This window comes from Festucalex cinctus, chromosome 6 (assembly GCF_051991245.1).
Source record: "Festucalex cinctus isolate MCC-2025b chromosome 6, RoL_Fcin_1.0, whole genome shotgun sequence".
Lineage (NCBI taxonomy): Eukaryota > Metazoa > Chordata > Actinopteri > Syngnathiformes > Syngnathidae > Festucalex > Festucalex cinctus.
Genome location: NC_135416.1, coordinates 2,991,555 through 3,015,785, shown reverse-complemented (window position 1 = coordinate 3,015,785; position 24,231 = coordinate 2,991,555). Strand labels below are relative to the sequence as shown.

General features: G+C 38.9%; 3 protein-coding genes across 5 annotated transcripts in view; all 3 read left to right on the top strand.

Moving 5' to 3' along the window:
- The window catches only part of tmem131l (transmembrane 131 like), a 92,701-nt gene extending 80,474 nt beyond the window's left edge, over positions 1-12,227 (top strand). Inside the window, exons 27-34 of one of the 3 annotated variants that reach the window (XM_077524526.1) lie at positions 8,421-8,587; positions 8,686-8,880; positions 9,786-9,864; positions 9,941-10,041; positions 10,146-10,284; positions 10,550-10,623; positions 10,701-10,837; positions 11,672-12,227. In XM_077524526.1, coding sequence (XP_077380652.1) covers positions 8,421-8,587; positions 8,686-8,880; positions 9,786-9,864; positions 9,941-10,041; positions 10,146-10,284; positions 10,550-10,623; positions 10,701-10,837; positions 11,672-12,001 — 1,222 coding nt within the window. In that variant the 3' untranslated portion in view covers positions 12,002-12,227. Of the gene's footprint in view, positions 1-8,420; positions 8,588-8,682; positions 8,881-9,785; positions 9,865-9,940; positions 10,042-10,145; positions 10,285-10,549; positions 10,624-10,700; positions 10,838-11,671 lie in introns of all 3 variants that reach the window. The other 2 variants (XM_077524524.1, XM_077524525.1) reach the window with 2 other exon arrangements.
- Positions 12,228-12,713: 486 nt separating this feature from the next.
- On the top strand, positions 12,714-23,715 carry LOC144021131 (protein disulfide-isomerase-like). Its single transcript, XM_077525180.1, has 12 exons — positions 12,714-13,093; positions 17,774-18,023; positions 19,048-19,254; positions 20,506-20,639; positions 20,712-20,849; positions 21,163-21,279; positions 21,342-21,467; positions 22,259-22,450; positions 22,528-22,648; positions 22,771-22,949; positions 23,396-23,503; positions 23,597-23,715. Exons 1-12 carry the CDS (start codon positions 13,088-13,090, stop codon positions 23,651-23,653), a joined length of 1,635 nt encoding a protein of 544 aa, XP_077381306.1. The 5' UTR covers positions 12,714-13,087; the 3' UTR covers positions 23,654-23,715.
- On the top strand, positions 15,194-15,926 carry percc1 (proline and glutamate rich with coiled coil 1). The gene has a single exon (XM_077523109.1). It carries the CDS (start codon positions 15,393-15,395, stop codon positions 15,915-15,917), a length of 525 nt encoding a protein of 174 aa, XP_077379235.1. The 5' UTR covers positions 15,194-15,392; the 3' UTR covers positions 15,918-15,926.
- Positions 23,716-24,231: the final 516 nt, after the last annotated feature.

The window sequence follows — 24,231 nt, the reverse complement described above, 5'->3', positions numbered from 1 at the left end:
AAAAAAAAATCCTTCTTAATGCAGCGTTCCCAGTTGGACGAAGCAGCTCGAGCTACAAAAATTTGTAGACATATGTACACATTTGTCCACATATATATATTTACATATGCATGTAAAAAAAATATGTCAGGCTAAACTAAATGGTTGATTAGGCCCCACACATTTTCACCTTACCATACCCGGCCCTCTTTGCAAAAGGTTTGAACACTCCTGGCCTAAACCTAGGTGTATACTCAAACTATGCACGCACATAAAGCCTGGAACAAAATGTGTAATTTAGAGGGTTCTTGTTTTGTTTTTTGTATTCCTTATATTTCATGTCATTATACTTGACACACTATTTTTACTACTCACTGAATCAGTTATAAGAACATTTAATTGATACAATCCAATCACATCCTAGAGAATTGAAAACACATTCAATCATGAGGTTGTTAAGACACATTTACTTCTGTAGCACTTAACCACAAACAAGTTGCGACATCCCCTGATCTAACCCTCCAACCGAACAAGGAAAAACTTTCAGGGGTCATATTTTAACGAACCCCTCCTACAAAATTTATCCGACTGTCTTCAAACTTGGTGTGTTTCATCTTAAGATGTTTAAGATGCAAAGTAATCGAAAGTTTTTTATTTTGTAACACGCTGTTGCCATAGCAATACATTGTTTGTCAAGTGCTGCTTTTTTTTTTTTATACACATGAAAACTCATGGAACTTTGCAAACACATCAGACTTGTCATGAACATGAATTTTCAGAGATTTATTGTGCAATTTGCAATAAATAGCGCCCTCTAGACATTTTTATGAAGCATTTCCGATTGTATGATTATGCTAGACCTACAAAAAAGTATTATGTAGCCATTTGCCAAACCAAAGAGGAAGTCCGCTATTTTGATTTTATTTTGGGAATTATACATAATTTTTGGCCTTCTTCATTAAACTTTGCACAGACAAGGCATGGAAAAAACTAACATTTTAAATGGTCCTTGTTCCATGTAACAGTACCCCAACGTGCCAGTACCCTGACGTGCAAGTAACCCAACGTTGTGCTCAATAGCGCCCTCTATGCATTTTTATGGAGCATTTCCAATTGTATGATTCAAGCGATACACAACTAAAGATGACTTGACCTAGATTTGTGAAAACTGGGAGGCATACCTATTAGCTTAAGACCTACAAAAAGTATTCTGTAGCCGTATGCTAAACCTAAAAGGAAGTCCGCCATTTTGAATTTATTTTGGGAATTGCGCACCATATTTTGCGTTTTGATTAAACTTTGCACACACAAGGCTTGTCAAAAACATTTTAGATGGTCCTTGTCCTATTTGACAGTACCCCAACGTGCCAGTACCCCGACGTGCAAGTACCCCAACGTGGCACGCCTTTGCTGTAGCGATGCATTGTTTGCAAAGATTTTTTTTTTTAATATGATTCAGCTAGATGTGTGAATATTGGGAGGCATACCTATCAGCCGAATACCTCGACAAAGCATTCCATAGCAATGTGAACAAACACAAAAAGCATGGCAAAACATTTACAATTTAGACGGTTTCTTATGAAACAGTACTAGAGGTGTGCAAAATTTCCGATTCTTAGATTATTCACGATTCGGCCGTGGAACAATCGAGAACGATTCACAAAAGTCCAAATTCCGATTATATAAATATGCCAAGGGAACCGAAACTAAAAGTGGACCGGAGCGGAAAGTACGCGGAACTGAAACGCAGTAGCGCGCGCGGTCTTCGGGACGCTTAATGGGACGGACCGAGAGTACACATCCACAACTCACGCCTCGACATTCAAAACAACAACAAGCATGACTGAGCTGACCAACCCACCTCTTCGTCAGATCAGACCTGCTCCGAAAAGGCAAACAACTTCAGGCGGAAGTATCAGCTAGCTGGCTGCAGTGCGTCGGTTAGCGTTCTACAGGGCGCCGCACAGTGATACGAACGAACGAACAGAAAAGTAGTGGCTGGCGGTAATGGCGTCTGACTTTATTCAGAAAAGAGTATTGTGGTGGAAATGTATCACGCTTTTGAAAACAAATAGTTTTTAGAAGAAAAAGGCTTTATTTCCGAGACCCCAGCCAGCTTGCTGGACTATTTTCCTCTCGTCCAACGTCGAACATGAACGCGTGTCACCGAACGCTGTCAGAAAGAAGTCAGTGCTGATCGCACACACGGGAGGTGAGGATCAAATTGAGATTCATGTTAAAAAAGCCGAACGATCCCTTTAATGTTTACACGTTCATGTTTACACAAGTTAAAAAGCAGAAAAGCACTTGAGGTTTTTTTTTTTGTACCTCTGAGAAACTTTAATGCTTACATGTTCATCTTTACACAACTTAAAAAGCAGGAAAGCACTTTTTTTTTTTTTAGGCATTTGTATATATGAAGTAGTAGTTCACATTGTCTTTCATTTATATCTCAGTGCACTTTTGAGTGGATAAAAATAATATATTTTTGCTCAATGCTATGTTTTATTCTGTTGAAGACTGAATATACTTAAAAGCTGTTGTTACAGAATGAGGACTTGAGTATTTTATTTACTGTTTTGAACTGTTAACTTGATACTGAAATAGTAGTTTATTTAGGCCTGAGAGGACTTTTGTACTATTTTTGTAACTAATGTACGAAACATTAAAAGCACCAAAATACATTGTTTTTTTTCTGCTGCCTGGGGGGAAATCAATAATCGTTTTATAATCGAATCGTAGCCTCTGAATCGTAATCGCAATCGAATCGTGAGGTGCCCCAAGATTCCCACCTCTAAACAGTACCCTAACGTGCCAGTACCCCGATGTGCAAATACCCCAACGTGGCACGGGTTGCGAGGGCCCTTTATAGCTGCTCGCAGCTCTAGTTATTCTTCTTCTTCTTTATTCTCCGCAAACGATCGCGATTTTGGGTACCTAAACATTCACGAAAACTCACCGAACTTTGCACACTCCTCAGGCCCGGCGAAAAATTTGATATTATTAAGTCGTCATAACAATGCGACTCGATAGCGCCCCCTAGCGTAGAAAAATAAAAACCAAGCCCGGCACGTTTGAGCAAGAGCAACAAAAATTGGCAGGCACGTGTAGCACCCCGAGACGCACAAAAAAGTCTATTTGGACCATGTAGCTAAAATGTACAGGAAGTGAGCTATGAATTTTTTTATGTCCAATTTTGGCCTATTTTGGCACATTCACTGTGGTCATGCTTTTTCCCCCTTTGCAAACATTTTTCATCCAATTGACTTCAAACTTGGCATTTATCATGTCAAGACCTGAGAGAACAACTGGGCAAAACATCTTGCCTTTTTGAAATACTATATGACGGGGGCGGGGCATCAAATATTGCCTTTAAAATTTCATTTGTCCAGAAAGAGCAAATGCTTAATAACTCCCATGTTCAAGCTCCAAAAAATCTCAAACTTCTCAGGCAACGTAATAGTCACGGCCTGAAAACATCTATATGATAAAATTCAGTTATACATATAGCGCCACCTAGTGGTTACAATAAATGTCATACTTTACGTTTTTAGCTACTGTGCTGAGCTTGTTGAAGGGATCCATTTGAAAATTGGTCAGAAAAGCCTTAAGATGTTGATCATGCCCCACACCAAATATTGTAACTTTTCGCCAAAGGGCGTGGCCGCTACGGTGACGCAAAGTCTGAAGATTTTTCGTGAAAATAAAAGCTGCATTAACTTGACCGAGATGATCCTATCTTCTCAAAATTTCACACATTTGATGAGAGTCCAGCCCTAAAGACATCTACTGACTTATATTTCATCTAACTGATAGCGCCACCTAGTGGCAATTTTTTTTCTTACGAATTTTCTTCTACGTTTTTCTCCAAACACGTTAACTGGACCTACCTCATATTTGCTCAGATGAGGGTTTCGGCCTTCATGATGTCACAACACAAAGTTTGTGAGTTTTCACGAATCGCTGTGGGCGTGGCTAAGCGCTGTTTGCCAAGAAAACAACGCCAATTTTGAGAGCCTAAACTGGCACAGAAACACATGAAACTTGGCACACACATCTGGCCTGGTAAAATTAGCAATATTTTATTGTTGATTGTGCTATTTTTACAAAAATGACTCAATAGCGCCCCCTAGAAGTTTTTAACGAAGCAGCCCCGGTTGTACGTTTAAGCAAGAACGACGAATATTTTTAGGTGTATGAGGGAGCCCAAGACCTACAAAAAAGTCTCTGGGACCCATATGCTAAAATGAACAGGAAGTGAGCTACGAATTTTTGAATGTCCCATTTTTGACAATTTTTGCACATTCACAGGGGGCAGAATTTTGCCCACTTCTCCTACACGTTTCATCTGACTGAGTTAAGACTTGACCTGGACCATGTCAAGTCCTGAGCCAACGACAGGGGGAAAAATCTTGACCTTTCGAAATACTATATGATGAAGGCGGGGCATCAAAATTTGTGTTTCGCACTGAAAAAGGATATGCTTAATAACTCCCCGGTACATGCTCCAAAAAATCCCAAACTTGACATGTATGTTTATCGTCAAGGCCTGAAGCTATCTCTATGACAACATTCAGTTATATATGCAGCGCCACCTAGCCCTTGAGGAATAAAAAAAAAATACCCCACATACGGTATTTTGTACAAAAAATGTACACTCATTCTAAGTGTGATAACTAAGTCATTTATGAATATTCTTTTAGTTTCCACCACTCAAAATGTTCACTGGCATCAGACTTATCCAAACATATATATATTTTTATTTATTTTTGATAGCCTCTATGGACATTAAAAGCAATATCGTGAATGAAGGATATGCTTAATAACTCCACGGTACATGCTCCAAAAAAAATCCCACACTTGACATGTATGCTTATAATCAAGGCCTGAAGGTATCTCTATGACAACATTCAGTTATAAATACAGCGCCACCTAGCCCTTGAGGCTTATATAAAAAAAAATAAAAATACCCCACATACGGTATTTTGTACAAAAAATGTACACTCATTCTAAGTGTGATAACTAAGTCATTTATGAATATTCTTTTAGTTTCCACCACTCAAATTGTTCACTGGCTTGACACCGATCCAAACGTATGTACGTTTCCATTTTGTTTTATTCATTTTTGATTGCCCCTTTGGACAATAAAAGTAACATTGTGCATACAACGAGCGATGATGTGTATATACACTTTTACAAAAAAATACCAATCAGGGCAACTCATTGCCTAAAAATAAAAAAGGACGCTGATTTTTGCAGGTCTTAACAATCACCAAAACCCGTTGAGCTTGACACACACACTGGCAAAAAAATATTCTACATGTAAACGTTTATTATGCCATTTTCAAAGAAATTTTGCTTCCAATATGCCAGTACCCCAATGTGCCAGTACCCCAACATGCAAGTACCACAACGTGCAAGGACCCCAACGTGGCCCGGGCTGCGAGGGCCCTTTATAGCTGCTCGCAGCTCTAGTTATTCTTCTTCTTTTTATTTGTTATTATTCTTTTCCGCAAACAATCACATTTTTGAGACACTAAACGTGAACGAAAACTCACCAAACTTTACACACACGTCAGGCCTGGCGAAAAATTTGATATTTTAAAGTCGCCATAGGTGATAACAGAAAAATGGCTCCATAGCGCCACCTACATAGGTTAAACAGATCCCTGGCCCGCTACGATTGTCCGACGGCTATGAAAATTGTGTGGCACCTGTAGCACATCCAGATGAACAAAAACCTCTTTGATGTGTGTACCCTAAAATAGACAGGAAGTGAGATATGAGTATTTAAATGTCCAATTTTGGCCAATTTTTGCACATTTACAGGGGTCATACTTTTGCCTGCTTCTCCTACACGGTTAATCCAATTGACTTCAAACTTGGGATGTACCATCTCAAGACCTGGGACAACACCATGGTAAAAAATCTAAAGTTTTCGACATACTATATGACGGCGGTGGGGCATCAAATTTAGAGTTTCAAAACTCTTACTAAACGTAGTATTGCCGGTTGTATGTTTAACCTAGAGCTACGAAAATTGGTACACATATGTAACAGACTATGACCTACAAAAAAGTCTGTTGGTGCCATATGCTAAACCCAACAGGAAGTCCGCCAGAGGCGGGGCATCAAATTTTGCATTTCAAAATTCTTACTTAATGAAGCATTCCCGGCTGTACGTTTCACCTAGAGTTACCAAAATTTAAAGACATATGTAACAGCCCTCAAGGTACAAAAAACTCTTTTTGAACCATATGCTAAACCGAACAGGAAGTCCGCCATTTTGATTTACTTTGGAACGTGTTGCCATTTTTTGGGCCATTTCATAGGGGTCTTATTTTAACGAACTCCTCCTACAGAGTTTATCCGATCATCTCCAAACTTGGTGTGATTCATCTTAAGATGTTGAAGATGAAAAGTTATTGAAAGCTTTTTATTTTGTCGCACGCTGTTGCCGTGGCATGCACTGTTGGCAAAGGAAAAAAAAATCCTTCTTAATGCAGCGTTCCCAGTTGGACGAAGCAGCTCGAGCTACAAAAATTTGTAGACATATGTACACATTTGTCCACATATATATATTTACATATGCATGTAAAAAAATTATGTCAGGCTAAACTAAATGGTTGATTAGGCCCCACACATTCTCACCTTACCATACCCGGCCCTCTTTGCAAAAGGTTTGAACACTCCTGGCCTAAACCTAGGTGTATACTCAAACTATGCACGCACATAAAGCCTGGAACAAAATGTGTAATTTAGAGGGTTCTTGTTTTGTTTTTTGTATTCCTTATATTTCATGTCATTATACTTGACACACTATTTTTACTACTCACTGAATCAGTTATAAGAACATTTAATTGATACAATCCAATCACATCCTAGAGAATTGAAAACACATTCAATCATGAGGTTGTTAAGACACATTTACTTCTGTAGCACTTAACCACAAACAAGTTGCGACATCCCCTGATCTAACCCTCCAACCGGGCAAGGAAAAACTTTCAGGGGTCATATTTTAACGAACCCCTCCTACAAAATTTATCCGACTGTCTTCAAACTTGGTGTGTTTCATCTTAAGATGTTTAAGATGCAAAGTAATCGAAAGTTTTTTATTTTGTAACACGCTGTTGCCATAGCAATGCATTGTTTGTCAAGTGCTGCTTTTTTTTTTTATACACATGAAAACTCATGGAACTTTGCAAACACATCAGACTTGTCATGAACATGAATTTTCAGAGATTTATTGTGCAATTTGAAATAAATAGCGCCCTCTAGACCTTTTTATGAAGCATTTCCGATTGTATGATTATGCTAGACCTACAAAAAAGTATTATGTAGCCATTTGCCAAACCAAAGAGGAAGTCCGCTATTTTGATTTTATTTTGGGAATTATACATAATTTTTGGCCTTCTTCATTAAACTTTGCACAGACAAGGCATGGAAAAAACTAACATTTTAAATGGTCCTTGTTCCATGTAACAGTACCCCAACGTGCCAGTACCCTGACGTGCAAGTAACCCAACGTTGTGCTCAATAGCGCCCTCTATGCATTTTTATGGAGCATTTCCAATTGTATGATTCAAGCGATACACAACTAAAGATGACTTGACCTAGATTTGTGAAAACTGGGAGGCATACCTATTAGCTTAAGACCTACAAAAAGTATTCTGTAGCCGTATGCTAAACCTAAAAGGAAGTCCGCCATTTTGAATTTATTTTGGGAATTGCGCACCATATTTTGCGTTTTGATTAAACTTTGCACACACAAGGCTTGTCAAAAACATTTTAGATGGTCCTTGTCCTATTTGACAGTACCCCAACGTGCCAGTACCCCGACGTGCAAGTACCCCAACGTGGCACGCCTTTGCTGTAGCGATGCATTGTTTGCAAAGAATTTTTTTTTTATATATGATTCAGCTAGATGTGTGAATATTGGGAGGCATACCTATCAGCCGAATACCTCGACAAAGCATTCCATAGCAATGTGAACAAACACAAAAAGCATGGCAAAACATTTACAATTTAGACGGTTTCTTATGAAACAGTACCCTAACGTGCCAGTACCCCGACGTGCAAATACCCCAACGTGGCACGGGTTGCGAGGGCCCTTTATAGCTGCTCGCAGCTCTAGTTTAAATTTGTTTTTTGTGTGCTATTTTCTTTTTGTTTTTTGTGTGTGTTCTTCATCCTTTTATTTGGTGCGTTCGTCTTTTTTGTTTTGGATTTTTTTGTTTTCTGTTTTTTTTAGTTTTTTTTAGGTGCGTTCTTTGTCTCTTTTTTTCCTTTGATTTTTTTGTGCGTTTTTTTTTGTCTGTTTTGGGGTTTGTTTGTTTTTTGTGTTCTTCGTCTTTTTTTTCTTTTTGTGCGTTCTTCGTCTTATCATTCCCCCCCACCCTCCAATCCCTAATTGTCTTGATTGCAACCCCTCACCCGTCCAGCGCTCCAGAGCAGAAAGCGCTGCTGCTTCCCGACAGGGAGCGAGAGGCGGACGACTGGAGCGCGGCGTCCCGCAACAAGAACCGCTGCGGCGGCGGCGGCGGCAACGCTCTCGCGACGGAAGCGCCCAAACCCGCGTTGCGTGCCGACCACTCCCTCAGACAAAATGGTGGGCAAAGCTCCTCCCGTTCTTCACGCTCGCTTTTTTTTAAATCCAAGGGTGGGCCTTTCGTTTCTAAGCCCTTTTTTGCGTTTGAATTGCAGCAGGCGCGTGTGCCGCCCGCACTCGTCGCAAGTGCGCGGCCGAGCGGCGCGCGTGCGAGTCCGGCTCGGACTCGGGCAGCTCGTCGGGCGGCGGCGTGCGGGCCAGCAGGGGGAGCTGGGGAAGCTGGAGCAGCGCCAGCAGCGTGGAGGGCGACAAGGACGCCAGACACGCCGGCGCCGCGACCTCATCCAGAAAAAGTACAAACAAATATTTCATCCTCATACGTGAAGTCGGCGCTGTGCAATTCATCAAAATTCAGTTACAATTGAAATTATTACACTCTACAAAATCAGCATAACCATAAAAAAATAAATAAAATAAATATTAACACTAATTTTGAGTCGTTTAAATTTATACATTTGCAATTTTTTTTTTTTTTTTTTTTTTTTTTTTTTTTTTTTAAACTAATTTAGTAATTTTTGTATGGTCCAAAATTAAGTTGAATAATTATAGTGTTTCAAATAATTTTTTATTTGTCTTCATATTTTTTTTACATTTCTACATTTTCTTGTTTCGTACGAAAAAATTAAATGATCATCCTAATCGTGATGAATAATTGAAATCACTTTTATACAAACAATTATTTATTTTTTGGTACAAAACAAGAAAACATTTAAAAATATGAAGACCCATTTAAAAAAACAAAAACAAAAAAAACCACTATAGTTATGTAAATTCCTTTTGGACCAAACAAAATTTATAATAATATATATTTATAATAATATTCCTGTATTTATTTATTTATTTATTTATTTATGTTGGCAAAAACTTGAAGTTGGAATGCAGCATGTGCACTGTACAGTAGGACGATAATTTATGTAAAAAAAAAAAACAAGAAAATGTTTAAACATAAAAAACAAATAATATGAAAAAAAAAATTATTTGAAACACTATAATTATGCAAGTTCCTTTTGGATGAAGCAATTTATGAAATTAGTTGGTGCAAATGTATAAATTTAAACAAAACAAAATTTAGGATGAATCTTTTTTTTTTTTTTTTTTTCCCCAACTATTATGCTGATTTTGTAATTGTGGAGTGTAATAATTGAAATCGTAATTGAATTTCAATTAATTGCATCCGTTTTTTGTTTGTTTTTTTCAGGGGACCCCATGCAGTACAGCATGTACACAGCAGAGCGCGACGTCTACCAGCCTGCAAACGTCAACTGCAAACCCCTCAAGTAATTTAATAACTCTCAAAATTGCTTGTCATGTTTTTTACCCCCCTTTAAACACGTAACCACGTGTTCCGCCCAGCAGCGCGTACCGCAAAGACCAGTGCCAAAGTCCCGATGCGGCGGTGTCCAGCTTCGCCCCGAGCTTTGCCGCCGTCGCCGCGGGGGTGGAGCGGAACACGGGTAACCGCGAGCGGTGAACAAATCCAGAACGTCCTGGAAGTGCAAATATTTTCTGGATCATTTGTTGTGATTTATTTTTGTATGTATTTTTTTGCTGCCTGCAGACCTGACGGGCCACTTGGTGCCCGAGGAGGCGTGGTCGGCGCCCTCGGTCCCGCTCACCAACGAGTTCCGCTACAACACCACCGCGGCCGAAGCGCTGCCCTTCGTCCCGCAGACCACCTCGCCCAGGCCGTATAACGGGTACGACGGCGAGCGCGCCAAAAACTTCATCAACAAGCTTTTTCTTTTATCTGTATTTATTTTTGTTTATTTATGTATTTTTTTTGCTAATTTTACAAAAAACTTTTCGATGAAAAATGTAAATGTATTCAGAAAAAAAACACACAAATATTACGAAAAAATATTTTTTGCACATGCACAAATATTTTGTGGCGAAAAAAGTCCATGTAGTGTATATGTGTATATAAATATGTCATCTTAAAGTTGTTTGTGTTTCTTGGTGCAGGTTTGCATGGAGAAGCGGCAGCAACCAGTGCAGTAACAATCCGTACGCGTACAGCGAGGAAGGCAACTACATCGGTACGAGTCTTCGTCTTCCGCCTCGCTCGCCCACGAGCATCCGCATTAAAATGGTGCGTTTGTGTGACGTCTGTCAGGAAACGCGGCCTTCCCGGCGGGATTTCCCCATCAGGAGTGCCACGGCGTCCCCCCCGCCAGCCAGGCGGGCTGGAGCGAGCAGCACGCCCAAGAATCACCTTCCACCTGGGACTCGGCGGCCTGCGTGGGCACCAAGGTGACCTTTTTTTTTTTTTTTTTTGTCATCTTATAAAAAGTTTGATGATCACTCATGATTCACCAATGTAAATATTTTTGTCAGTTGCCTGCAACGTTTTTTATATGTATATACTGCCCCCTTGTGGCCAAGGTACTGCTGCCACCAGAAGCAGCCACACGGTCAATGCATGAAATTGTGATGCACAAAATGGCTTTTTTTTTTTTTTTTTTAACATTATATAATTATTTTTATGATAATATTTTTTTTTTTTTTGCTATAGTACAATACTGTAGAAAGCGGTTTTTTTTGTTGTTGTTGTTGTTGCGGACCATATTTGGTCGTGATGATTATTTGTCTGTGTATGACCATATTTGGTCATTGAGCGTAAATGTGAACATTTTCAAAATTTTATAACATGATATATATATCATTATTATTATTATTTTTTTTAAATGTGCATTACTCTTCTGCACAGTATTCAAAAAACAGCATGGGAGTGACGTCATCTGAAAGGCGCTTTTCTATTGGCTGCTGCTAGATGACGTCACTTCTGTGACACATTTTCAAACGTCTTTATTCCGGTTAATATCAAAATCAATCTACTTAAAATCCTATTCAAAATCATCCCCAGAGGCTCATGCATTAAATTAATTACCAAACACTGAAATGAAGGACATATTTGCTATAATTATAGTTCGTTTTAGTTAGTTTTGTAAACATAAAATGTCGTTTCAGTTAGGTTTTTTTTGTTTTGTTTTTTTTTGTTGATGAAATTGTTTTTTGAATTTTAGTTTTAGTTTTGTGTCATCTCGATTCTGGTGGACGTAAGAACGTGTTGTCGTTGTCGTTCAGCCTTTTTTCTCAGGCACCCGCAGCCTGTCGCCCATGTCCAGCCTGTTCGGCTCCATCTGGACGCCGCAGAGCGCCCCCTACCACCACCACGGCCACCTGCAGCACGAGCGCTCGGCGCCCATGTCGCCCGTCACGCCGCCGCACTCGCCCTTCGCCCGCGAGTCGGCGGAGGCGCCCGCGTGCGCTGGCGGCGGCGGCGGGGGCGGAGTCCCGTTCTCGAGCTTCAACCCGTTCGGCCCGCACATGAATCTGGACATCTGGAACTCGTCGTCCAACCGCAGCTCCAACTCGCAGCTGTCCAACGACTCGGGCTACTGCGGCGACGTTTAACGAGGAAACCGAGCATCACCATAATTGCAAAAACATATAGAACATGGATATATATATATACCACCAAGTAAAATAATGAATGTTCTTTTATCGATAATGGGGAAAATGTGAATATTCCTTTTCTTTTATGTTCCCATTTTCAAACGTTGTGGACATTTGTTGTATATTTTTCTAGATGTTTTGCAGTTTTGATCATAGAAAATTAAAAACAAGGTTTTGTACTTGAGCAATGTTTCATTTTTTATTGCATTATTTTTTATTTTAGTTTAAATAGTTTAAACAACCCAATATTTTCGTACAGAAATATTACTACACTAAAATGTGAAATTGTTAAAACAAACAAACAAACAAAAAAAACATTGTGGGGAAAAGTCCAAGAAGTGGTTTTATTTTTTATTTCGGCCATTTAGTTATGGTGTTCATAATCAACGTGAATATGAATTGCAATATTTAGTGGGAGGGGGAAAAAAACTTGTGTATTTGTTTATTTTTAAAATATCGGTATACCAATATTTGTCCATTTAGTTGGACAAAATGAACCTTGCAAGAACCCCCCGTACTTAATTACTAATATATCCCTACAAAATAGTCTCTCAACTGTTCAAATTTATTTTATTTTTTTTACAGTTATTAATCATTTAGTTTTTCTAAATTAAGCTTGCAATAAAAAGTATTTTACTATTTTTTTTTTAGCAATTTTTATTTTATATTTTAAAAAGATCTTCACATTGATATTTTAAAATTGACAAAATACTTAATAATTTAGCTAACTACATTTGTTTGATAATTTAATTTTTTTTTAATACAACTGTATTATGTTGCATTAGTCAGTCTGACTTGGCTTAACAGTTTTTTAAAATTCCTCAAAGTGTAAAAGGACCAGTCTGAGCAATACCTACTGACAGCCACTGGGTGGCAGTACCACTCTGCTCCTGTTGCCAACCTCATGATGTGTTCAGGCGAGTACTTTTGCTTTTGTTTTTATGTGGTTTGGTACCTAAGTCGTCTGACTTTTGATTTGTTTCCTCATAGACTTCTGTATGAGTTTAGAAGTGTCAGGTCTCCCCCTGCTGGCCATTGGAAGGAATGCAGGTAAGTGAACTTTTTTTTTTTTTTTTTTTTTTTTTGGTCATGTGGTGGGATCCCCATTTTGTTACGCAGTCACTTTTGGGGGACACAAATATCAAGACAAATGAGATTCAAATCTGAAAACCTGGTAAATTTGTTCTCCTAAATATGGGGTCCTAAATCTGTCATAAATCACAATCTCTAACAGAAATGTTACCACAGATGGATGTGCTTAAGTTTGAATTATGTTTCTTGTGTGCGTATAATCAGCCACGTTGTGGGGACATAGATCACAACCTTAACAAAATGGTACCAACAATAGATATGCTGAATACTTGTAATAAAGATGAAACGAAAATGATCGGTTTATGGCGAAACATGTTTTCTAATGTTGTGGGGACCCACATTTGTGAATCACAAAAGCTTTTATTTATGACAGAAATCAGAAAATATCACAATTTATGCGTTTTCAACATTGTGTGTGTTGCGGGGCCCTAAATCTGCCATAAATCACATAAGCTTACTTGAAATTGTATTAAATTGTTTTTAGGTTTTTGATGACGACGAAACAAAAAAAGAAACTATAACGTGCTTTTAAAGCGATGGGGGGAAAAAAATGACGTGTGCGTTTTTATGTGCGCGCGTGTGTACATAGCGCTCGTGTGGCTAAAAGAGCGTGAAATTTGCCATCAGACTGTGGAGTGCCGACATATTGCCGCTATTGATCTTTGAGGCCTCAAGTCAACACGGAAGCCGGGATACTGATGAGCAGGGGCGGCCATAAAACACACGCACACACGTAAACGGAATGGAATTGACTTGTGTGGATTTAGTTGACCCTCTAAATGACACTTTATGACAACGCAAAGCATTTTGTTTTACAAAAATGTCACGTTAAATGTGAAATATATCAATAAAGTACCATTAAAATTTAGGAATAAAACAATAGAATCGGGCATGATAATGAATTATCCAAAATGCATCGAATGAATTGTAAGCATTTTATGAATTGAAAAAATATGACTGAATAATTAGAAAATGTAACAATAAATGAACATTGGATAAGTAAATTTAAAAAAAGAAAAAGAAAAAGAAAGCAAAGAAAAACCATGCTAAATATTTACATAATATATATCAATAATATTACATTGAGAAAATAAATTGGAAATGGTAGTAAACCAAGAAAATCAGAATAAATAAAAAATAGTTCATTAAAAGATATGTATTTTAATTATTATTATTATAATTATAATTATTTTAACAAAACAGATTAAAAAAAATTCTATACTTTTTGTTTTATCCTGCTGTTATTTAATATAGGTTAAATACTTCCTTCAAAAAAACTTGAAACTTCCATTATTTTAAATATAAAATAGATGTAGATTTTATGTATATATATATATATATATTTTTTTTTTTTCTTCAAAAAAGTCTACCGACTGAAGTGATATAAATTTATATTTATTTATAAACAAGCTTTTATACAGTACCAACATAATTATTTTTGAGTTATTAGTTTTGCTTGAACAAAACATTTTGAAATATCATTCATTTTTATGATCACATTAGCATCATGTAATTGTGACGAAATATCAGTTATTTTGTTGGAAATTAAGCAATCTGTATAACTTCATCTGAAACATGACAAATGTTTTTTCAAGAAGGAGTTTTTATGTATTTTTTTTTTTATCATGAAACATTCTATCTAATATATTGAATGAATGATATTTTTATTCATAACATTACAGTACTGCAAACTGATATGATCACACATTTAAAAACTGATTGTCATTTCTTTTTGATTTTTTAAAAATAATTATAATTATAATAATATTATATAAATATTATATTATATAATATATTATTATTATATTGTTATTATTATATTATATTAATATAATTATAGTATAATTATAATAATTATAATTTAATTGTTTTCACGTTAGTCTTTTTTTAAACAAATGCAAAATTATGACTATTTAAAACTCTTTAGTTACATGTAATGTAAAAGCGTGTTGGTGGCATGTGTTGGGCTCATTTCAATTTTAAGCCCCTCCCCCTTTAAAAGTCAAAACGGCATGAAATTGGATTTTCCGCTCTTTTTATTCTTTAACGACCCTCATAAGCCCACGTTGTGTTTATCTACGCGTGTATGTCAATGTTTATGCGTGTGCGTGCGCCAATTTTCCATTTCCCAGTTGCCTGGCGCTAAAGTCAACCAAGATTGTTTGACCAACACAAATATTTACACACATGAATGCGCGCACACACCGAGGCGCGTGTGTATATATAGCGTCGCCGTTTTTGTCCGTCACTCGCGACGATGGCGACGGGCGTCATGCGAAACGTCCCGCTCCGGGCGCCGTCCCCTGCCTACTTCCCCCCGGAGGAGGATGAGGAGGATGAGGAAGAGGAGGAGAAGGGGTCCACCGATGAAGACGACGCGTCGGTCTCGTCAGACCGCCACCAGGACGCCACCGAGCGCCTGCTGAGGTTCGCCGACGCCATCAGCCGAGACGTGCGGCGGTATTTCGGCCGGCGCGAGGACGAGGACGGCGCCGACGCCCCCCGGCACGAGGACCGGGCGGACGAGGGGCACCCCGCCTCGGAGCTGGGCCCCCTGGCCGAGCTGTTCGAGTCCCGGGGCAAAGGTCAGGGCCGCCCCATGAACGCCAGGCACCTGCCGCTCAGTTTCTGGACCGAGCCGGACCCCCTGGACGGGGGCGGAGCACCGCGCGACCAACGCACCGACTTCGGCCTGCACGCGCTGGAAAACGCCCAACCGGACTTTAGCGACCTGCTGGCCAACTGGGACCCCAACCCGGGTGACACCGACTTGCTGCATTGACTAAAAAAAACATTTTCATTTTATGATTTTATTTATTTGATGGTGTTTTATCGGCATTGCTGATAACAAACAAAGTGTGTCTGTCAAGACAAGTTTTCTTCAAAATTTATCAATAAACTTGAAAAGTAAAATTGCTCAATTTTTGACAATGGGGGGGCAATAATTAAGGACGAGTTGTGTGTCTCATGAAATGTGTTTATAATGTTCAGAACCAGGGCTGAACTGGCCAAAAAAAACAAAAACAAAAAAAACTGCCCGGGCTAACGTACTTCTACTTCCACTGATGTTTATTGATTATGTTTCAGTTTGCTATCTATATTCGAAATGGATTAACTGACTGATCACTTTGAATTGTGGGCCGGCCTCTTGGGGGTAAAATGCAGGAAAATAATCATTAAAAAGCACTGCATAGGCCTCAAAAGAGGCCGGCCCACCGGGCATCCGCCCTCTATGCCAGATGGCCAGTCCAGCCCCGTTTAAAACTAAAATAAAGGAAAACTTCTAGGGCCCGACCGATTAATCGGCTCGGCTAAAAATTGGCCCAATTTTTCAAGCTGGGTCTTGTCGATTTAATATTATTATTTTTTTCACATTAATTGACGACATAAGACTAAATAATTAAATAATAACGTTCAAACAATTAAATTGGCAAAAAAAATAACGTTTAAAGCAGAAGTGTCATATAGTAGAAGTATTAAAAAATACATTTTGCCAGTTGCATTATGGGAAATGTAGTATGTGAAGTTTTTTTTTTTTTTACATACAATGTGCATAAAGTTTTCTTCATTTTGAGCTGATTGGTGATTGGTTGTTACCTGCGACTTGAACAACTGTGATGTCATCTTCAGTTGACAGCAAGTGGCAAATTGACCGCCTTCAAATATTGATAAAAATTGCTGGATTTTGCTTCTTAATTCATATTCCACTAAGGCAATATTAACCAAAATACCGTATTCAGACTAGTGGGGGCTACATGGAACATATTATTGTCAAGATTTTTTGTGGGTTTTGACTTCCCCTTGAAGGAAAATCTGACAAAATGTTACTAATAGAGCTGAGATATATGTCGACCACAAAAATAGGTTGACCCGAAATTTTTGCCCTGACATATTTGCTATAATTGTAATTCAAGTTTTGTAAACATAAAATGTTAGTTTTCCTTTTCTAAAAAAAGAATTTTCGTTTTTATTTTATTTTGTTAACGAAATTGTTTATTCAATTTTTGTTTTAGTTTTTTCATTAGCGTTGGCTCACTTCCTGTTGAAATAGGTCACTTCCTGTTGAAATTGAGTCACTTCCTATTGAAATCCGGTCATTTTTAGGTCACTTCCTATTGAAATTAGGTCACTTCCTGTTGATTTTAGGTCCTTTCTGGGTCACTTCCTGTTGAAACAGGTCATTTCCTGTTGATTTTAGGTCAGTTCTGGGTCACTTCCTGTTGAAGTCAGGTCATTGTTAGGTCATTTCCTGTTGAAATCAGGTCAATACTAAATACTAAATACTAAATACCAGAACTAAAAAGGACCTTGGATGTGTCTGACATAACAGGACCCACAAAAAAAAAAAAAAAAGTCTCAAAGACACATGCTGGAAAGTAAACAAGTTTACTTGATAATCATTTGGGGGCAAACTGAAAACAGAACTAATGCAAAAATCTGACTTAGATAAAGATAAAGACAAAAACGAGAAGTCAGTTTTGCTCCTCCGGGTCAACTTTTCATTGGAGGAGGCCTGCACGCGTGCGTCCGATTGGCCGAGAGGCGAGGCCCAGTAGAATTGTGCCACACGCGCGCTTCTGATGTTGTCAAAAAGGGTACGAACGTGACGTTTGCCTTTTTTTTTTCCCCCCCACACAGCTGCCTATGATGAGGATGCGGACGTTAGCGCTAACGGGCCTCGCGCTGCTCCTGCTGGTGTCGTCATGCCGTTACGCTCGGGGCGCCGACGAGCCCGCCGAGACGGGAAACGCCACCGAGATGACGAGGCCGGATGATGGCCGGCGGCAGGAAGGAGACGAGATCAAGGAGGACGACAACGTGATGGTGCTCCATGGCAGCAACTTCGCCAAGGCGCTCAACCGCACCGAATTTTTGTTGGTGGAATTCTGTGAGTGAACTCGCACACAAAAGGGATAATATGCTTCATTATTTTGGTATTTAAGTTGCATTTTTGAGTATTAAAAAAAATATATATACATATTTTTTTTTACTTTTTATTTGCATTTGTAAATATATGTGATTTAAAATATTTTCAAATTTTAATTTGAAAATGGTATTATTATTATTATTATTATTATTATTAGTATTATTAACACTTATGTCCTTTTTTTCCCCATTTTTACATTTATGGGCTGAAACTGAAGGCATCCTAAAAATGTTAAAAATGTTTAAAAAATAAAAAATAAGACCTAAGTGTTTTTCGTAGGACAGCCACAATATGAATAAAATATAATAATTAGCATTTGACAAGTATTTAAAATGTTACATTCGAGTGCGTTTGATTGTTTTAAGTATTTTAAATATTTTTGGATTAGCTGCAATGTTTTAAGACTAAGTATTTTAAAATATTTAACTTGATATTTACATTTCTTTCTTTTTTTTTGTGCATATTTAAAATGCGAATTTGCATTTTAAATGTATTTTAAATTATTTCTTAATTTTTTGGGGGGCATTTTAGAATGCTTGAAAAAATACATTGTGTTTGAATAAATAAAATTTTAAATATTTAATTTTTTATTAAAACATATTATATATATAATTTTTTTAATTTAAATATATTTTGAAAGAGCATTTTCAATATTTATTCATTTATTTTTTATTCAAATTAATTTAGATAGAAGAATCCACATTGGTTCTTTTTTGTCTGCAAAAAAATAAATAAATAAAATAGCAATGTCACTGTACCACCATTTTATTTTTGTATTTAAAGGAAAATACAACAAATACTATTTTTCGTATGAATATCTACTTGACTCTCCACGTTTAAAGCGCCCTGTCGTCCAGATGTTCTCCCGCTTCCACTTTCCCACGAGTGCAGGGAGCAAAGTCCAATCAGCGACGACGTGCAGTCCGTCCAAAAGAATCACCTCATGGCTTTCCAACTTGAGTTTTTTTTTTTTTTGCGCGTGCAGACGCTCCGTGGTGCGGCCACTGCCAGCGCCTGGAGCCCGTCTTCGCCGAGGCTGCCGAGAAGCTGAAGAAGGACGAGCCCGCCATCGGCCTGGCCAAAGTGGACGCCACCGTTGAGAAGGAGCTGGCCGAGGAGTTTGGCGTCTCCGGCTTCCCCGTCCTCAAGCTCTTTCTTCACGGCGACCGAAAGAAACCCGTCGATTATACTGGTATTCCAAAAAAAAAAAAAAGCCTCTGTGCTCCATGCTCGGCAGAGGTGGCAAATCCAGGTCCAGAAAGCAAAAACCCTGCCACAGTTCGGCTTTAGCCCACTAATTTGAACATATGACTGGATAGCCGATAGGCCAAAACTTTTGACATAGCGAGGCCGCCATATTGCTCTTCCCAAGAACCGTTTCTCGGCATACGATCCTGTACATTTACAGTATCGAAATTTGAATATTTGAGACAGTACATAGTAGAAAACAGCATGATTTATGGTGTTTTAAAGGTATTAAACTTTTGACAACTTGCCTTAAATACATGTCGAAATTCTTTGCTTAATGATGTTTACTGAAGAAAACTTTTTTCAATTAAAGAATTCTTACTGTAATTCAACAAAAAATGCCTCTGCCAAATCTAATATTAGGTTTTAAGGAACTGAACAATAAACGGAAAAGGGGGGTCTTCACAGCAGCACATGCCGTCCAGTTTTTTTTTTTAACTTGTTAAAAACTAATTACCGTATACCGTATAGTTTACAGTCGTCTTTTCGCAAGGTGGGAGGAGCAAGATGGCCGCCCTGTGACTTCAACGGCTTGCACGGGCATGTATGGGCTATCGGCTATCTACTCATATATTCAGGTCTGTGGTTTAGCTCCAGGTGCTAGCTAGCTAGCTAGCTCCCCCTGTGCTTATTTACCTGCTAGGGAGCTAGCTAATAAACTAGCTAGCATGAGGGGCTAAAGCCAAACTGTGGTTTTACTTTCTGGACCTGGATTAGTTTGACTGAGGAACTTGAATTTAGTAGACATTTCTATCACAATATACCCACAAAAAAGTCTGAAGAAGCAATTCCCGGAAATTCACAGGAAGTCTGCCATTTTGGGTTGAAGTGGCCATTTTGGTTTGGTAGCAGCCTTCAGAATTAATTTCCAAAATTCAGCCCCCAAAGCCTGTTTCACAAAAAAAGTCTCAGGTAGCCTTGCTCGAAAAGACACAGCAAGTCTGCCATTTTAGTTTGAAGCATCCATTTTGGCTAGATGCAAAATTTAGCCGCTGAAGCCTTTTTCACTTTAACCACATGAAATTTGATAGGCATGTTTATCATGAGTACCTATTAAAAAAAAAAAAAAGTCTCAAGAAACCGTTTCCAAAAAGGGAAATTTGCCATTTTGCTTTGTAGCAGCCATTTTAGGTTCAAATTCCAGATGTCCTTCAAAAACACGAAACAGGAAACTCGACACAAAACTGTTTTCCAGGTGAGAGGACAGTCACGGGAATCATCCAGTGGCTAAAACGTCGCACAGGTCCCGGCGCATCGGTCCTTGAGAACGCTGACTCTGCCGCCAGTTTTATTGACGCCCACAACATCACCGTAGTGGGATTTTTTAAGGTACGCCCACTTTACTTTGCGCCTATACTGTATAGTTAGATGGACCGTCATACTCCGATTTCCTTCACCCAGAGTCTGGAAAGCGACGCGGCGAAGAACTTTGCCGAGCTGGTCATGGACATGGCTGATACGGAGTTCGGCGTTACGACATCTCCGGAGGTTTTCCAGAAGTACGATTTGAAATCTGACACGGTTGTGCTCTTCAAGAAGGTATGGATGCTTAAATAACATTCTTAGTATTGAACCGTAGTGTGGGTTACTATGTATAAAAAATAAAAAATAAAAAAAGGAAGTCTGATTTGAAAAGGGATAAACAATTAATCAGTTGGGCTGTACTTTGAAGCGGCCATTTTGGCTCTACTTTGAAGCGGCCATTTTGGCTCAGTAGTGTCCTTTGAGCCTACAAAGGCAATTTCATTTAGCAACATGAAAATTGGTTGGCGGCATGTTTATCATGAGTAGACCCACAAAAAAATTCTCAAAAGGACATATTGGATAATTGATATGTTGGTTTTTTTTTAAGTTTGACGACGGCAGAGCGGACTATGCCCTGTCCGAGGACGACAAGCTGGACAAAAGCAATCTGACTAACTTCATCCAAGAAAACAGCCTGGAGCTCATCATCCCGTTCACTAAGCAGGTAAACAAACACATAAAAAAAACACAACTCCACACACTTGCCTTGATGTTATGTCCACGTAGTCGGGGGATAAGATCTTCAGCTCCAAAGTTCGCCTTCACTGTCTGCTCTTCATCAACGGCACATTGGAGAGCCACACGGCACTAGTGGACCAAGTCAGGACCCTCGCCAAGGCCTACAAGGGCAAGGTAGCGCTCAATATCTCCAACATTGAAAATGTTGACATTAGTGCGGTCCAGAGGTGGCAAATCCTGGTCCAGAAAAAGGAAAATCCTTGCCACAGTTTGGCTTTAGCGCCAATTGCTAGCTAGCGAGCTCCCTAGCTAGCTCCCTGGGTGCTCGTTTACCTGCTAGCAAGCTAGCTAGCACAATGAGTTTACTTTCTGGACCTGGATTTGCCACCTCTGAAGCTGTCAAAGTGAATTGTTTAATCGATTATCAAATAAATTGGAAACTGTTTTAATAATCGTGTGCTCGTTTACCTTCTAGGGAGCTAGCTAGCTAGCACAATGGATTAACGCCAAACTGTGGCAGGCTTTTTACTTTCTGGACCTGAATTTGCCACCTGTGGAGCTGTCAAAGTTAATTGATTAATCGATTATCAAATAAATCGCCAGCTATTTTAATAGCCGCGTGTCTGTTTACCTGCTAGGGAGCTAGCTAGCTAGCTAGCATAATGGGTTAATGCCAAACTTTGGCAGGGTTTTTACTTTCTGGACCTGGATTTGCCACCTCTTGAGCTGTCAAAGTTAATTGATTAATCAATTATCAAATAAATCGGCAGCTGTTTTAATAATCGAGTACTCGTTTGGAGCCATTTTTTTTCCATTCTAAATATCGACAGTAATTGTTCACTGATTTCTTTAGTCCTTGATGAAAGAAGACCGATTATCTTCTGTGTTTAATCAAAATGAGACATTTGCAAACATCTGTTTTTACTTTGGAAAACAATGAAAACAATTTCTGCGCTTCCCTTCAGATGTTGTTCATCAGCATCGACGTGTCGACCGACGTGTCGTTCGTGCTCGAATTTTTTGGCGTGTCGGCGAGCGACGTGCCCGCGGCTCGCATCATCAACATGGACACGGGCAAGAAGTTCAAATTGGACACGGCGGATCTCATCGGCGACCTGCCGCCGTTGTGTCAGCACGTTCTGGATGGTACGGCCAAGGTAATACACGCACACATGCTAGGCTAGTGTTTTATGCTATTGTAATGCTAATTGTATTGTAATGTTTTGTTACGCAGCCTTACTATCGCAGTCAAGACGTGCCCGAGGACTGGAATAAAGCGGCTGTTAAGGTCCTGGTGGGGGAAAATTTTGAGTCTGTTGCTCTGGATCCAACCAAGAACGTCTTTGTAGAGTTTTGTGAGTTCAAAATGTTCTCAACGAAGCTTCTTCAAAATTTTCAGTCGTTATTGCGACGCAAGAATACTTTTTATCAATTAAATATTGAAAATAATTTTTAAAAAAAAATGTTGGTTTTGCAGATGCTCCCTGGTGTGCCCACTGCAAGGACCTGGCTCCCATCTGGGACCAGCTGGGCGAGAAGTACGCCGATCGTGATGACATCATCATCGCCAAGATGGATTCCACCGCCAACGAACTGGAGGCCGTCAGCGTCACCGGCTTCCCCACCCTCAAATATTTCCCAGCCGGCGGAAAGGAGGTACCGACCGACACACACGTTTCACTCACACACACACACATACGTTCATGTTTAAGTTGCTAGCTGGGGACCAAGATTTTCACTCACACACACACACACTCGTTCTTGTTTATGGCAAGTTCTGGTGATGACAATTTTACACACTCTCATACATGATTATTATGACGGTTTCACACATTCACACTGACAGCTTCATGTTGGTGCTGGTTATGCAAATGTCTTCACATACATTCACATTTATATGGGTTAGTGGGGACATAAATGTCACTGTCACACACATCTGCATTTATGTGGGTACTTAACAGGGATGCTAATTTCACGTTTTCACACACTTTGATGTGTTTTTGGCCTTGCTCAGTACAAAAAATTTCCTCACACACACATACATGTTTATACGGGTATCTGGGGACATAATTCTCTCCATTTGTTGTTTTCTCGTCCTGCAGGTGGTGGAGTACTCAGGAAAGCGGGATCTGGAGACCTTGTCAAAATTTCTGGATAACGGAGGAGTTTTGCCCGAGGAAGATGACGACGATGATGATGATGATGAAGCAGTTCGTATTTGCATGCTAAAACCCAAATTAATCTCCTACTCTATAATAATAATAATGATAATAATAATGAATACATTTTTGGATGTTTTGCAGAAAGCGGGCGAGTCTGCGCAGGATGGCGACGACGAGTCTCATAAAGATGAGCTTTGATGATAATTTTCATGTTTTTTTTTTGTTTGTTTTTTCTCAATAAATACTTTGAGGGACACAAATTGAAGTCTTGTGTTGAAATTTGGGCACACAAATGAAATGGAAAGGTAATAAATGAAAAATAATTTCAAAAAATGAATGCCATTAAAAAGTATTGGAAACAGATTTTTTTGTTTGTGCCACAGTTAAATACTGTAAACACAAAGGTAACTGAATAGTTAATACATGTAAATTCTTAATTAACTTAAATGCCAAATAGTAAAATTCATTGCCTATTTATTTTTGTGTGTAAAAATGATTTGACCAGTTACTGCCTCTGCAAAATTTACTTTGGAATTGAATATTTGTGTTTTTCCTCATGTCCTTGACATTTAAGAAGAATTGATGTGCCATAATTAAGCGATATCTAATTCAATTGAAGTGAATCTAATCGGGAAAAATCAAACTGAACTCTCGTGAATCAAAATCGAATCGACTGGGGAAATTAGAATTGATACCCAGTCCGAATTAGACTTGGAATTAGACTTCGACTTGACTTTATTGATCCCTTTGGGATGGCTCCCTCTGGGAAATTTACA

What these genes read in the sequence shown, in the direction of transcription:
- LOC144021131 (XM_077525180.1), top strand. An exon ending in TTCTGGATGGTACGGCCAAG is followed by an intron (nt 22,451 to 22,527) that starts GTAATACACGCA and finishes TTTGTTACGCAG; the next exon opens with CCTTACTATCGCAGTCAAGA. An exon ending in ATGATGATGATGATGAAGCA is followed by an intron (nt 23,504 to 23,596) that starts GTTCGTATTTGC and finishes GATGTTTTGCAG; the next exon opens with AAAGCGGGCGAGTCTGCGCA.
- percc1 (XM_077523109.1), top strand. Translation starts at nt 15,393, where the DNA reads ATGGCGACGGGCGTCATGCGAAACGTCCCGCTCCGGGCGCCGTCCCCT.